The sequence below is a fragment of the Eulemur rufifrons genome, chromosome 5 (genome assembly GCF_041146395.1).
Source record: "Eulemur rufifrons isolate Redbay chromosome 5, OSU_ERuf_1, whole genome shotgun sequence".
Classification (NCBI taxonomy): Eukaryota; Metazoa; Chordata; class Mammalia; order Primates; family Lemuridae; genus Eulemur; species Eulemur rufifrons.
This window is the reverse complement of record NC_090987.1, coordinates 10,540,754-10,557,792: the sequence shown is the minus strand read 5'-3', so window position 1 is coordinate 10,557,792 and position 17,039 is coordinate 10,540,754. Positions and strand designations below refer to the sequence as shown.

The 17,039-nt window shown below is 36.9% G+C and overlaps 1 protein-coding gene across 1 annotated transcript in view; it reads left to right on the top strand.

Moving 5' to 3' along the window:
* Window positions 1-17,039, top strand: part of PHLPP1 (PH domain and leucine rich repeat protein phosphatase 1) — a 187,031-nt gene that overhangs the window by 148,370 nt on the left and 21,622 nt on the right. Inside the window, exons 11-12 of the mRNA XM_069468353.1 lie at window positions 8,933-9,133; window positions 11,855-12,017. Of these exons, the coding sequence (XP_069324454.1) occupies window positions 8,933-9,133; window positions 11,855-12,017 (364 nt within the window). The remainder of the gene's footprint in view (window positions 1-8,932; window positions 9,134-11,854; window positions 12,018-17,039) is intronic.

Below are 17,039 nucleotides of genomic sequence, written 5' to 3'. Positions count from 1 at the left end.
GCCAACACTCTGAGAAGCTGCTTTTGTAATCCTTGCACTGCTTCTCTGATGCTCCTAAAACAGATGAGATGGGCGAGTCTGCCTCGCCAGTGGGGGGGGGGAGGGGGGGAGTGTATAACCAAAAACTACTACAGTGCATCAGGACAGGGGTTTTTGCACTGCAATGATTCTCAGTCGTCAGAATTTTTTTATGTAGATTTTGGGGCCTCACTCTGACCTACTTAGCAAGAATATCTGAGGGTTGAAGTTGAGAATCTGCACTAATAAAGGCTCCCTAGATAATTCTGAAGTGTAGCCAGATTGCAACTACTGACCTAGAGCATCTTGTGTGAGAAATGTTGCTCCTTTAGCAGCTCCAGTCTTAATTCAGTGAGAGTATAAAGTGTAAATAAAAGAAGAAATAAACACCAAATCCCTGCAAGCAATCTCTCACATTTGCACTTCACCCCTGCTTCACCCTTGGCACTTTGTGTCAAGCAAAGGCACAGTGAGAAAAAGAGAAAAGAGGGGAGCTAGCAATGGGACTTAAGGTGGGTCTACAGCTACCACCTAAAGCTTAGGCAGAAGTATGTGCAGCTTGAAGGGGCAGCATGCAAAAAATATGGCTGTTGAAGGACAATTGGCAACTGAGTTGGTGAAGGGGAAGAGAAGCAGATGGGAAAACTAAAGATCCTACACGACAAAAGTAAACCAGAACATCATAGGACACACAACACTTCCACACTCAAACAAACAAAAATACATTATTGTATCTTGACTTTGCTATGCTAAAATAGAAGATGACACGATTGAACTAAGCATATTATAAAGCAACCTGATACTATGAAAAGGAAAAGGAAAAAGATGAGCAGATCCATATTGAGGTATTATCCCCCAAAATAAGGAAACAAAAACCAACAGGCATCCACTGTGGAATATTCTCCCCCAAAAAATCTTTTGTGAAGCCTAAGGAAACTGTAAGAACACATTCCAAGCAGAATTAAATATACTCAAACAAGCATTTTGAGATACAGAAAACAAAAAATTGAGAAACTAAGAACAGCAATGGACAAACAATAAGGAATAAAAAGAGAAGTAATTGAACTCAGAAAGTGGAAGAGAATGGAAGTGATCTCAGAAATGAGGAGTATATTGCAGGGTGCCCAGGGGAAAATAGAGTCAAATAAAAAGTTAACAAGGGGCATTAAAGACAGGAAAATGAAAAGAATGAAAATGAGATAAAGAAAAATTTAAAAGGTTAAAGTAGTGGAAATGGAGAGACCAAAAAGGAATAGCATTTATATATGAGTCCTTGAAGAACAAAGACAAAACCATGGAACAGAACTAATATTTAGAACTATAATCCAAGAAATTTTTCCAGCGACAAACAAAAGATCTTAATGTACATCTGAAAGAGACTACAATTGAGTACCTGGAAAAAATTAACCCAGAATGTTCACTTTTGAGATGTATTCATTAGATTTTGAAGATATAAATCTTCATGGCTACCAGGAAGAAGATCAGATAATTTTAAAAGGCACATATTTAGACTGTCATCTGTCTTCTCAAAAGGAACATTTATCTCCACACAGTAGGCTCTATGGACAATGATACGCCAGAGGATGAATGTTATCCAACCAAGAAATAACTAGTAAATTGCTAAAAGGAATGACAATGAGCCTTGGGGTATATATAGATGTAGCTCTGAGACTAAAACAAAGGTAAAGAACAGGGTGGAAAATTAATATACAAAAGTTTTAAGTGGTGACAAACTATAAATAATGCTTAAAAATAGGAAAAGGGGAAAAAGAGAAAGTAAAGTAGAAGGAGTTTATTGATTGATGTATAGGCAATAGATGTGACTTAAAGAACACTATCAGAAACTGATAAGCTAGACAGTAAATGATTAAATAAAAAGCCAAGGGACTAAGGTCATTCAATAAAGCATAAGTAAAAAGGTAACCACTAGGACAAAAATACAAAATTCCCTAAATACAAAAAAGTAAATGTGTTGAAGAAATAATATATATCCAGAGAGAGAGATACATAGCAAATACATATAAATATGAAATATATGATAGAGTTGAGACCAAACCTCAGATATATCAATACATATGCTTGAACTTAACTTACCCCCAAAATGGAAACAACCCAATATCCATCAGCTAATGAATGGATAGAAAAAATGTAGCATATTCATATGTGAATTATGAATTATATCTCAATAAAGCTGCTAATAAAAAACATCGTCCCCAAGTATTAAGGAATACTTCCTTAATGTTGTACATATATACATACACTTAATCCTAAAGCCACTTTCTTAAAGAGGAAACCCCAGTTGCATTTCTGTCTACTAAGATCAGTAGTAACAGTACAAGGATGCCCACTATTTCTACTGTGATTCAATTCTATACTGGATGTATTAGCTATGCAATTAGACAAGAAAAAATCAATTAGAGGCGTGAGAATTGGTAAAGAAAAGATAACCTATCTCTATTTGCAGTTAACATGATAGTATACTTGAAAACCCTAGAGAATCACTTATGAATGAACTCAGACAATAAAACATTTTAGTAAGGTAGCAGAATATAAAATTAATATATAAAATAAAAGTCTTCATGTACACAAACATAGCCATTAAAAGATATATTAGTAGCGAAAATCCCATTTAAAATAGCATCAAGGAAGATTAAATACTAAGGAATAAACTTGAGAAATGTACAAAAGCTATATGAATAAAATGTTAAAATTCTTCTGAAATTCATAAAAGCAAATTTGAACAAATGGAAAGATATCCCAGGTTCTTGGATAGAATGACTTAATATTATTAAGATATCAAGTTTTCTGTAAGTTACTTTGTAAGTTTGACACGATTTTCATATAAATACCAAAAAGCTTTTGTAATGAGGTTAGATAAATTGATGCTATAGTTCATGTGGGAAGAAAGGAACATACAAGAATAGCCAGGAAAACACTGAAAAAGTAAAACTACAAAGGGGAGACAAACCTTACCAGATACCAGAACGTGTGTGCTTTGGTTCTTCTGCTGAGAAAGCCTAGAAGCAGTGACACGCCAGCTCCAGTGAGTATATCGAACACCTAGACCTCAGTTTCTAAGTGCCATTCTCCAGGACAGGAACCAGGTACCCTTGGAAACAGAACTGATTCTAGGGCTAGAATAGGGTTAACATAAACGAGCCCAAAAGTAAAGAAGTCCTCCAAAAATGATGGGAAGCATGTCAAAGGATACAGGAGCCAACTTGGAGGAGCCCCCAAAAGCCACGTCTGGGACAATTTGAGCAACAAATGCACAATGATAGTAATGAATTATATCCAGTAGAATAAAATAAATATCTGTAAGACCATATTGATATAAAATAAGTAATTTAATAAATAAATAGGGACAGGTCTTACAGAATAATTCCAATTAATAAACTGAAAGTAGAAGGAATCGTGGAAATAGAAAAATCACCATTTGGCAAATACGACAGAAATGACTGTTGAAAGCAAGAATCCTAAATTAATGGGCAAAAGTGTGATGAGAAACAGGAGATTTTTGTAGTCTCCAGTGATCTACCTACAGGTTTATTAATTACAAAAGAAAAAGTTTACAGTGAATATACTTGGAAGGCACCACCTTAACCCAAATGATCAAAATTAATATTGCCAATAATAAGACATTGGTATCGTGTACCTCCTGATATGATCTACCAGGAAGGGCACAACTTCTGTGATATTTTTTCTAAAAATGCATGACCTTATTCTAATGAGGCAAAACATGAAACCTAAATTGAGGGACATTTTACAAAATAAATAAATAGAACTCTTCAGAAGTGTTAAGGTCACTTAAGATAATAAGACTGATCGGAGGAGACTAAGACATGCAATGTGAGACCCTGAATTGGATCGTAGACCAGACAAACGACGTTAGTGGGATAATTGGTACAATTAGGATAAAGTCTGTAGATTAATTTATAGTACTGTATCAGTGTTGATTTTAATTAATCTTTAAAATTGATTTTTGAATTCTTGTTCAACAATTCTTAAATCTGTATTTTTGCCATTTTTTCTGTAGGCATATAGTCTTTATTGTCCAAGCCAGACAGATTCTCAGACCTTCAAAAATAATGGTGATTCTGTTAGATTGTATGTACTTTTTCTTCATTTGCAATCCCCACTGTTAGGTGGCATTGCTAGACAAATAATTGTGGTCCTTTTTTCACACTGATTAGTGAGATGTAACATTAATGTAGTAGGTTATAACCAGCACTTTAAAAAATTAAATAGGATAGAAAATATCAGTGTATATCACAGAGTAAGGTTAAGTATTATTTCATGAATCTTTTTCTTTTTTTTTTTTTTTTTTTTTTTTTTGTTGAGACAGAGTCTCACTTTGTTGCCCAGGCTAGAGTGAGTGCCGTGGCGTCAGCTTAGCTCACAGCAACCTCAAACTCCTGGGCTTAAGCGATCCTACTGCCTCAGCCTCCCGAGTAGCTGGGACTACAGGCATGCGCCACTATGCCCGGCTAATTTTTTTTTTTTTTTTTTTTTTTCTATATAGATTTTTAGGTGTCCATATAGTGTCTTTCTATTTTTAGTAGAGACGGGGTCTCGCTCAGGCTGGTCTCGAACTCCTGACCTTGAGCAATCCACCCGCCTCGGCCTCCCAAAGTGCTAGGATTACAGGCGTGAGCCACCGCGCCCGGCCTCTTTTTTTTTTTTAAAGAGGGTCTCACTCTTTCACTCAGGCTGCAGTACAGTGGTACAGTCATAGATCACTGTAACCTGAAACTCCTGGGCTCAAGTGATCCTCCTGTCTCAGCCTCCTGAATAGCTAGGACTATAGGTGTGCACCACCATGGTTGGCTAACTTTTAAATTTTTTTGTAGAGACAGGGTCTCACTATCTTGCCCAGGCTGGTCTTGAACTGCTGGCCTCAAATGATCCCCCTGCCTCAGTCTCCCAAAGTGTCATGAAACTTTTGTTTCAGTTACACGTATATATGTTGGATGTGTACTATCTGGTCATATAAAATGTACTTTGTACTCTTGGTTCCCATCATAAAAAGTTTGAAAGCCTCTTCTTTAAGAGCTAATCAGTGTTGTGAAGGTAGATGAAATTGTCAGAAGTGTTGTGTTATGAAGACAAGCAATAAGAAATTCAAAGCATTTTGTTTGACATTTCTAGGACATTTTGGAGACAGAACCCAGGGGATTGTCTAAAAGTAAGAGAGTTTTGCTTGGCTTAGGCAGTTTTAACCATTTGGATTTTTAATGGAATACAAGTCCTAATACTGATCTCCAGAAAAATCATTTAAATGCCGAATGCCTGGTGTGCCTATTTGTAAATAGGTAAATCTGTCATGGTACAAAATCCTGTGCTCGGTTTCAAGGACAGAATTTGGCTGTAAAATATAAGCGTGTGCTGGAAATTACTAAAAAGCAAACAAAACAAAACACCACCACCACCAAAAAAAACCCATAGATGAGCCAGATGGACAGAATGTGCCAAGGCAGAGGAACAGAGCAATTGCTCAAGAAGCAGGAAATGGATTTGTCTCACTGCTGTTGTGGGCGACTTTCCAAATGCTTTAGGGCAGGAGCCATATCTATGTAACTTTTCTTTGTGACTTTTGCACTTTATGCCAAGAAAAGTTTCTAAGTACTATGCTACTTACTAACTTGGTTGAAGAATTGAGTTTGAAGTGCTGTCTATGCACACATGATTTTCTTGTGACCTAGCAGGTGCCCTGCTTGACCTCTTGCCTTTTTGGAGAAAAGGGACCTATGAAAATGTCACCAGGAAAAGATTTTTGTTATTATTATTATTTTAATGTTTGAGTTTTGGAGAGGTATTTTTGAGAATTGTGGACTCTTCAGATTGTTGAGAACTGGGTTTTATTTCTGGCTCTGCCACTAGTTACTATTGAACCATTCCCAAGCAATTTGACTTTCTCAGCTTTAGTTTCTGTCTTTTGTGAAATGTGAGAGGGGGGTATATTTAGGATGATGGGAGAATTCAATGAGATAGAAAATAGGGAAGATCTGGGGAATCTATAAGCACCTTATAAATGAAAAGACAGCAGTGATACCATGTTACTGCCTGTTCTGTAATCAGAAGAGAGTTGCATAGGGAAAAAGGTTATATGGATGAAACATCTTTTGGCACATTAAACCATCTCTTTGCATACAGTTACAAAATTTTGTAAGGGAGAAGCTTGAGGATAGTTAATTGCATCATACTGAGTTGAGACCAAACTCAGTCCTTTAGGAATTTTGCTTTTTTATGGGGTTAAAAATAGGGAGTGTGGTTCTAAAGTTTATTTATTGAGTAAAACTGTTATCCATACTGGAGAAACTTTGTAAAACTAAAGTGGTCGTTCATTCTGGTGGAAGGATGACACCTAGATCATTAAATCAGTTTAATTTGTCTCCTGCTGTGAAAACATCGTGAAGTTTTGGAGAGTGTTTTAAGAGGGTGGATATTAAATTTAATTTTCCTGAAACCATTGTGATAAAAATCTTTTTAGTACAATTGTTTGCTCTTTGTCAACCAACAAGGTGATTCAGTCAGACTTCATGCAATTCAAATGATGTCCTTTGGAACTAGCCCATGTAGTTTCAGCTAACTTAGTTTTAATTCCTTGGAGGGGGACGATGTGGGACTTTTTTTCCCCTTAATTTTGCATAAAGAGTATATATACTTCCTTAAGTACAGGCAAATTTCAAAAAGATGAGAGGATAAGTCTTTTTGGAAATCACTTTCTTCCCTTTATTCAGATGCTGTGAGGGGTTTTTAAGTCCCTTTGGCAGCTTTGTAGATGAGCATTCATTTGTATATATTTTTAAAATAGCATTCCCTCTTTTTCTGGCCTAAAAATATGCAAACAGTCATGAATTCATTCTCTTTTCTTTTCTTGTGTCCGTAACTACGTATTTCCTAGAGAATTCTATTTTAATGAGATTGTTAGATGATTTCCCAGCCAACCCTAGTCCATGATATTTTAGGGCAATAAAATGTATTTCTTTCCTTTTAATATATTCTAATTCTACACTGATGAAATTCTTAACAGGAAATTTAAGTCAGAAGGAATAAATGCGACCTGAAGAAACAGACTCGTGAAAATACTCTAAAGACCTATGGTGCTGAAACTGGTTTCCTTCCTAGTTCAAAACCATTTCAGAAACTGCATAAGTGACCTTTATTTTCTTCTCTGTAGCACACACGACTATTATTTCCCATGACTATTTATGGTCTGTACAGCCCTTCTCTAACTTCCTTTTTTTTTTTTAAATGTCAACGGAATACGTGTTTCTTTAATGGAAAATTTTCTATTTTGGGGAAGCTGCTTTTCCTCAGATAAGTAATGGAGTTGGTGTGTGTGCATGTGTGTGTAAGTTGTGTGGGTTGTGCAAGATTGAGTAGTGCTAAATTAGTGGATCAAGAGCTTGGAATATATTAGGAGTCCTGGTAAAGACTCCTAATATAAAGCCTTTTTTAAAATCCAAGATGAAACATCACTGTACCTGGTATTCCATACTCTCCCTTTTTAAGGATGGTTTTATTTTTATTTCTAACCTATGGCAGAATAGTCCTGATTGAATCCTGAAAATTTCAAACCAAGGTGAATTTTGAAATGAGAGAACAGAGAGGCTTGGTAACAGGGTATATCTGGGTGGAAAGATAAGGCAGATTTGACCCTGCTGACTCGCACGGGTGAGTCCTGTGCACCGAGCACTCTGTTCCTGGTTGCTGCAGCTGCACAGGTGGACAGCCACCTGCATCGGAGAGGGTCCTCTCTGACCGGAGCCATGACACAGCCCATCCCAGCTCTGCCCTTCCGGTTCCTTCGGAGTGATTTGGAACCTGATCACAGCAAGGATTTTGTTGCAGTTCCCTAGCTTTGCATTGTGCATTATCTACGTTTCCCAGTAACTGTGGAGGATTATATAGTTGTTGACGGGTTTAGTTAGGTGTGAAACTGTTCTTTGTGTTTTATCCATTGTTCACTCTATCTTCTGGAAACTGTGACAGCATATATGTTATCTTGCTTATTTGTTTTAATGTAAATTTTATTGAAGTATAATATAAATACAGAAAAGTGGCCAAATCATAAGTGCAACACTTGGTGAATTTTCTCAAAGTGAACACATTTGTGCAACCAGCACCCAGAGAAACAGAACATTACAATGTTAGAAATGTTGCACACTATTTCCTGGATACTGTCGCCCTCCCCACCTCAGAGTTATATCATTCTGACTTGTATTACCGTAGATTAGTTCTGCCTAACTTTGATCTTTATAGTTATGGAATCGTGCGGTGTATCCTCTTGTGTCCAGCTTCATCTGCTCAGAATTATATCTGTGAGGTTCATCTTGTTGACACATGCAGTTGTAGTTCTTTGTTCTCATTGCTTTATTGTATCCTGATATTTTAATACAGAGTAAATTTTCTCCTGCAGTTGTGAATGTAAGCCTGTAAAATGTGACTTGGACATCATGCTAAAAAGAACCTAGTCACTACATGATTTAGTTGTATGGTGATCTAATGCTTAATTGTTTTATTACTACAAGAACCCTCTTATTAAAAAATAAGGAATTGTTTTTCTCTTCCTAAAGTCAGAATATTAACTTTACTGTACCACTTTCTCTTTCACTGCCCATCAGCTATAAAAATAATCTCTTCTTACCTCTGTGCTTCCGTAAAAATTGATTTTTATCTATTTGTATTGGATGCATATAGATAGCCATAGTATTCATCATAGATAGTGGGTCAGAGATCCATATGCCTGCTAAATTGAACTCCTGGAAGCCGGGGCTTGTCTTTTCATTCATGTTTCCAAAGCTAGCTTCTAATATGCCTGGCATTGACCAGAAACCCTTTAGGTTTGTTGAGGGTTCTGAATTAGAGCTCTGGCTTATCAACAGCGTTTTATTGCATTTTGTCATTGTAGCCTGAGATTCCTGAATGCATCTGCAAACAAACTGGAAACCCTTCCTCCAGCTACACTTTGTGAAGAGACAAACAGTATCTTACAAGAGTTGTATTTGACAAATAACAGCCTCACGGATAAATGTGTACCCTTGTTAACAGGACACCCCCATCTGAAGATTCTTCACATGGCCTATAACCGACTTCAAAGTTTTCCAGCAAGGTAAAGGAGGGTCATAAAGTGATGTTCTTAATTGCATTTCTAAAAATGTATGCATAGATAGAAAGGGGAAAGGCAAAAGCTGAAATGTTTATTTTCCAGGTAATGTAAAGCTTGTTTGCTTGTTCCCTGTTCATTCACAGTTGTCTTTTATGCAAGGTATGATTCGCATTTCCCAAAAGAGAAATAAGGGTTAGAGGATACATTCTCAATATGAATGTATCCAAAGATTCAATCATAAGAATGTTCTTAAGATTTTGAAGGTGTGTTGTTTAATAGGTAAATTTTTTTTGCTTCTTTTTAACCAAATTAATTTTTTTTTTTAAAAAGTTAATCTATATGGAGGAATTAAAATGTAAACCAGGAACCTGAAGGTGTTTTGTTATCTACCAACTTTTGCATCTGTGTTCATGTTGTACAAAGCAGTGGTGGCCCGTACAACCATAGAAACTGTGATGTTGCGTATTATGGCTCTTGGAAGATTCCATTTTTAATCTGTTTTCATTTTAATCTCTAATTTTGGGGTAGTGGGGTGGCATTACATCTAGGCCTTAAGTGAATTTACAGAGTCTGCCATGAGGATTTACTCCACTTCCATTTCACTGGCATTTGTCCATCTAACAAGGTAGGACTTGGAACAGACACCCACACATCAAAGAAGCAAACACTAACCCCTCTGCTATTCTGCTCGTAACTCGAACTCAGTGTTGGGACCAAATCCAATACTCACACAGCCTCCCTATGCTGCCAGCAGGGCCACCAGTCTGTGCAAGCCCTTGCTAACAGGAAGGCAGCCCAAATATGTGTTGACTTAAACTATTACTCTGTTTTTGGCATAATAAAATATTTTTAAAAAATTTCCCCCATTTGATATTAATGATTAAACTGTTTTATGTTTACTTCCACATACTTTATTATGGAATGGAAATATGATATTTTTGGGGGAAAAAACACGGTAATCACATAACAGTAAAGCATCTGAAAGTGCTCACCGTCCTCTCTCAGACGGTGAATGTATAAGCCTTGCAGGAGAAATGATGTCCCCCATGCCAGGTGTAATCACCCACCCTAAGTGCAGAGAAGTTTTTTTATGCACCGTGTAAAAATCCACCTGGCAATAATTCTCTCTCTCTGGGGCTGTGATGTGGCTCAGTAGCTCCACTGTGAGACCTCAGAGCCTCAGAGCCGGGTCTGTGGCTTTCTTGTCTCCTTCAGCCTCGTGTCTCACACAAGGCCTGGCCCACAGTCAGCACTCAACAAGTGGTTGCTGAATTACAGAGCATGCCCCAGTGATCAAGTCATTTTGTCTTCAAGTCTTTCGCTACCTTCTTTCTATGTCGAGAGATGGAAACTTCTTTAACTTGTTCTTTCTTGAGCCTGTTTTCTGTGCTTCTAATCATTTTTCCTGCAGTGTTACCCATTAGTTTCTCCATATTTCTTTTCAAAATATGATGACAACGTATTTAAATAATATTCTTACAAAGTCAGGCAATCATAGATGGATTGCTTCACAGTCTGTATATGTAATGTTGTTGGTAGTACATCCTGATACCACATTGGATTATATTAAAAGATCAGATTTCGTGAGATCAAAACTTAGTTCTTGTTGTATCTTAGGCACATATTTATTTTACAGATGAGCAAATAAGATAACCTTTGTATTTGAAAGATGACAAAGAAAAATTATGAAGAGTTTCTTGTTAAGTTGTTTAAAGGTGTATTGTAACAAATGAAACCATAACAAGCTAAAAGGATACCAATAACTGTAAACCAAATGATTTGGATTACAAGTTTGAGTTACGCTATCTGGGAATCCTGTACTTCTTGGAGTCCAGCATCACCAGTGGTAGGGCGAGGGTTAGAGGATTGCAGAGGTGGAAGGGTTGTTTTTTCCTCCAAATTTATAGAAAATGCAAGAAACTCTGATTCTCAAATTTTTCTTTAGTTGGTTTCTGTACTTAAGATTGTAGACAAAGATTGAACAGTAAAAGACATTCAGAAGTATTAAATTACATTAGAAGACGTTATTTAGGCAAGGTTGGAGAGATCTTCTTTGAAGACGTTTAACAAGAGTTGAGAGAAATTTCTCTGGGACCTGGTTTGAACACGGGATCTGCCAGAAACCAAGAGGTGATCCACACGGCGTTTCAGCTGCACCTGCTCTCGTCACCAGCTGTCACCAGCCGGTGTTCATCATTGGTGCCTGAGGAATTTGGGGAGGGGCTTTGAAGGAAAAGTGTATCTTAGTTTGAGCTATAGCCATATTCTCTATGTCCCCTTGATATTTCAGTGCCACTACAAAGAAATCGTACTCTCAAACTAAGCTTTTTTAAGGCAGGTATATTGGATTAATGCTGGCTTTTGATCCATTTAAGTAGGATTTTCATTAATGTTCAAACTAAGCTACATAGCAAAGTGATTGTTGCCGGGGTGACTTAGTTTACACATAGATTTTTTAGGAGGAAAGGGGCATCCATTTTCCTTCTTGTTGCCAATTTGAAGAGTTAAAGTTAAGTTTTTGTTCTGTGGTAGGAAAGGAGGTGTTAAAATACTTTGCATACTCCAAAACAATAGTGAAAAATTATCTTGATTGTAAAAGTCTATTACAAGTGAATCTTTAAAAGCATAGTAAATTCATCTTTTGATTCTCATTATACATTATTTTTTTAAATTGCCTTATAATTATTTTGTAACTCCTTCCCCCATGGATTTTCTCTTTTTTAGTAAAATGGCAAAACTGGAGGAACTTGAAGAAATTGATATAAGTGGGAATAAACTGAAAGCCATCCCAACGACTATCATGAATTGCAGGCGCATGCACACAGTGATTGCTCACTCAAATTGCATCGAAGTCTTTCCTGAAGTTATGCAGCTCCCAGAAATCAAGGTTGGTGGCTTGATTCCATAAACTCTAAGCTTCAAGTCAGCAAGGAGAGTTGATTCCCCCAATTCATCAGTTCAAGATGTGTCACCTTTGTTGGATTTACTCAGAGTGGAGACCTCAGTAGTCCTTGCTCTATCCTTCCTAACCAATGGGCTCTACCGTTGAGCCAGCAAAGTTAAAAAAAAAAAAAACAAAACCAACACTGGACTAGGTGTTGGGAAAATTATATTCCTGGGCTCTGTCCCTAACAAGCTGTGTGACATGAGACTAGCGACACAACTGCCCCATACTTCTTTCTCTGTCTATTAATACTTGTCCTACTTATTTCCAAGGTGGTTATAAGGCTCAAAGGATGATTCTGGCGCAGTAGCAGTTTGAAAAAGCGAAAAGTGCCACTGCACACCCTGCCCTTCCTAACTCAGCTCATCAGATAGCATATCCCCCACAGCAGCCAGTCAGTAATGCCTCTCTGTATAGACTAGCATCATTGCTGTCGCCATACATTCATTTCAATTGAATGAAATTGGCAGAACAGATATTATTCTCGTTTGATAGGTCAGAACACTAAGGAGCTGAAAAATGAAGAGATTTGTGTAAATTAACATAGCAAATTGGTGGCAGAGACAGTCTGCAATTCCTGACTCCTGACTCGAGGTAGACTCATGGGATGAAACCAGTTCACTAGAATGAAAGCCCCCTAACAACTTTGTATTCCTGCTTTATCTCCTTTTTGGAATTACAGGGGATGCAAAAGTGAGAAGTTCTTTATATAGAATGTAGTTTTTCATTTGTTTCTTAGCATTTCTAATTATCATCAATTTTATGCTTAATAAAAAATAATTTGGCAGTTTCAGACTCGGAGCATATTCTAATCTAACAAGGAACAAGTAGCCCTTAACCATTCTTCACTTTTCAGTCACTTTCTGATATAAACCTGGTGTATAAGATTAAGAAATTATATAGACATTTGAAGACACTTTAAATAGCATGCATAGTTTTTTATCTCAACAGTTTTTATATGTTTATGTGATCAAGGTGTGTACAAGCCATTTTCTAAGTGTGTGCATGTGTGTGTGCTTTAAGCCATGAAATGTTTTACCTTGGGCTTTAAGAGCACTATTATCTCATACATCACAGTGGTATTTTAGAATGTTTATAAATTTCCAGAAATATTTTCCTTTCACTTCCTGCGTAGTACCTTTCACAGTGGGGAGTGGCAGGGCTCTGAAGGGGGCCAGAGCTCAGAGTTGGATCCCAGCTGAAAATTCCTGCTTCACTGCTCTGTTTCCTCATATGTAAAGTGAGGAAAAGAATGATACTTCCCTTACAGGATTGTGAAGATGAAAGAATATAAAGCATTTGAAATAGGAGTGGTGCATAAGAAGCGCTCCCTAAATGTTAGCTGTTATTAATACAAGTCCTCCATAGGGTTCAGCTGTGATGTTGATTATATGGAGTAACTGTTTTGGCTGAAGCTCAGCAAAATCCAGGAAATTTACTACTCAAGCAAATGCTTCTTTGCCTCTAGCACAGGAAAGATGCCAGCTGAGCCTTCCAGGAGTTCCTAAGCTGCCCATTTGACATAGGGGCTGTGCTGTCTTATCTTTTACAGGGGGTTGTTAAACTGGTCTCAGTGTGAGGTGCAAGGTGATACAGTAGCACAGAAGAAAGTAAGAGTCTCAAGATTAACCTCCTCTTTGCTGGTCTTAGTGCCTATACCTGTCTTTTAATGTTATATAACTCTTAAATGTAGATTAGTTCATTTTAGTTTTTTGTTTTTATTTTTTTACTTTCTGGTTTAAAATACAAATAGACACTTAAATGCTTTTAGGTTTTGACTAGACTTTGCAAACTGTGAATCTTGCTATATGAAAGCTAATCCTCTCCTAGACTCTTGCTTGGATTTCTGGAGTCCAGAATCAGTGTCTTCTATTTCTGTTGAATTTCTTCCCCTGTTGTCTTCCCTCTGTACTGTGTTTTACAACTCCTTTTAAATTTTACTTCTGGAATTGCTTTTTAAATGGTTTCCATTCTTTTTCTTTGATTGATTTCTCGCCAGCTATTACAACTTAGCATTTTCCTTATGTTACCAATGTCCAGTCTTTGAGATGTAGCTCTTCCATTACCAATAGAGGTTTTGTTGTTGGGGTTTTTTTTAGGGGGATGTGGAGTAGTGAGCAATGTCAAGTAATCTTTATGTATAAAAATAAAAATCTTCCAGCCATGGACAGATGGTGTTCTTGAAAAAATAGTAGGTATATTATGTTAGAACTTTGAATTGATATTTTAATGTACTTTCTTGTGAGAATATTTTAAGTTGCAGTGCAAGTATTTATGCACATTGAACTGTCTAAAAGAAAGTTCCTGATAAAAATGGTTGCTGTATCTTAAATGATAAATATACCTATGAAAGTCTTCACTGCAAATTGAGCCCTAAAGCATGTTTTTAATGTAAAAGAAAGAATTTCATTCCTAGGATAAGATAATGTAACCTATATTAAAATTTTATTATTGAGTTAATAACCCTAGATTACATTCATATTGCTTCTTAAAAATAAAATACAATAGGTGTTGTGGAGTATCTCATAAAGGTATTAAGATCATTGTAATTATAAAAACTTAGCAGAAAACATTTTAAAGATATAAGATCATGGTGTGTGTAACTAACTAGCTCTCTCCAAGCAGTTTGATCTTTTCAGGCACTAAAGGAAAGTGTTTATTTACAGCTTTGTTACCAAAGCTTTAAAAGCAATTATTATTTGAAAGGGTAAATAAGTCTCCATACTAAACTATGTGTGCTAAAGTGTGTTTGTAAAACACTTAAAAAATTAGGCCATTATTCATGTACACCTAAAACTTGGTTTGGCTGGACCTGGGTCTACATCCATGCTTAGACCTCTCATGGCTGATGAACCCCGGAAGCAGAGACGGCTGTGGATGTGGCACTTGGTTGTCCTTCTCCTGAACTACATAGCAGTCACACTGGTGATGTAGTAGTTCTGCAACAAAACCCAAGCTGTTAGTTGAGTAATTCCTAATTAGGGACTTACTCTAACCTTTTTTGAAGTGTATTTTAAGCAGATGAAATAAATGCGTGATACATATGGTAAATGAAATTTGTAATTTGGGATTTAAACACCATATCAGCAACTTCTTTGGCAAATTTTCATGTTCCTGTGGCTTCTTGATTCCAAGAACAGCATCTTTTAAAATGTTTTAATTCTCTTCAGAAGATTATTTTCATGTTTGTGCTATGTAATAAACTAGATAAAAGTTGGGTGAGCTCATACTTAGAATCTTTGTTACTTTAACTGGGAAATGGAGTATGTATGAATTATTTTTAATATGCTATACTCTTGAGGACAATGTCTACAGGAAGTTTCAAAAATGAACAGACCACCTCCTGGACACAGATCAGCTCTCAGTCAGCTAGAGAGGAAAACACAGCCCCAGAGTGACCATGCAGCCAGACTTGGCATGGCTGGATCCTCGCAAGTCCTGTTTGTTGTTCTTGTCTCTAAAGTGAGATGAAAGAGAGAGAATCAGCAACCATAAAGACACAAAGAACATGGGGAAATGGCTGGGTCAGAATGGATGAAAGAAAGTGGATTAGTTCTTTGTCAAGTAGGATAATGGCAATGAAGACACAGGGCAGGAACCAAGTTAGGTGTCAGTTGAGTGGCACAGTTGACCTAGTAGACTTAAAAGGTCATCTAGGCATAATGCATATTCCCCACACCAGTGACCACGAGCGGTCATCATCATGGTCCTGGAATTGGGTTGAGTAATAGGAAATTTTCTAACACTCAGAAGTCCAGTGTCAATTCCTCTTTGAGACAGGGCTCCATACAAGGGCCAAGGAAGGAGGAAGCAAGCAGTATATAGTTGGAAGTACTATTGAAACCCCTTTGCTCCCTGCCTCATGAGGAATAGACTCACAGAAAGCTAGGACTGTATATTGTCTGTCTTTCAAAATTGGTGTAATGAGTTAACTCACACTAGCTTTGTTATTGTGTTTGTTTTTGAACTCTCGTTTCAACAGATCTTTCTAAATTCAAAGCCATGCCCTTTCTGACAAAATATTGCATACATCTTATGGAGCAGGTTATGTAATATGTACAGGTAAACGACTGGTCCTGTGTGGGCTTGTGCATGTTAAAAGCTCTCTCTTTAGAGATGCACCTGGAGAAGGGAGCACTATGACTGTGAGTCCTCAGAAGCAGTGGGCTGTGAGGTGGTCACTGTCGTGCTGTTCAGATCCCTGAGAGTAAAGGGAAATGTGCTCATGCACCCAGCAATCTAGGAGACGAAGTCCCGTCTTCCATCTAAGTCTACTTTTTACTGTTTCTGTTTGTTTTAATGTAAAAATAATGACTCTTCCTCGCCACAGTCTCTGAGTAAAACTGAAGCCCTGGGAACCATGTACCAGGTGCCCTGTAACTTTGTAACATACCACTGAGTACCACTGAGGGCACACAAAACTTTTAAGAAGTAATAATGTAAAGGAACTGTTTATACAGGACTATTTTCTTAAAGTCAAATTTTGTAAATAATTTAGTTTTAATATTTGAGAAAATTCAGTATTTGGAGGAATAGAATACTGAGGATTTTTTTTAAACAAATCTTTATTTACCCTGATTGTCATTTTTATCAGTTCAAATTCTTGCCAATAAGGTTCCCTAAATCTAAAATCCAGTTGAGAAAAATCAAAGAGAGTTAGTATATGGAAATTTAAAAGGAAGGCTTTCTGTAAGATTAATCTTTTACAACTCCCTGAAAGGTGAAGAGGTTTAAATGTTAATAAACATTTCTGAATAATTATATAAGTATGACTTTATATAATAAAATAGTACTATACTTTGGCTTTGGGGTCTGTGTTTGAGGTATAAGGTAGGTTCAGATGGACTCATTCAGTTTATAGGTTTTACTTAGGTATATGACTATCCCACAGTAATGATCACTTAGCCTTTTACAACAGTAGGAATATGTAGTTGTTTAAGGGAATTTGACTAAAAGTTATATATT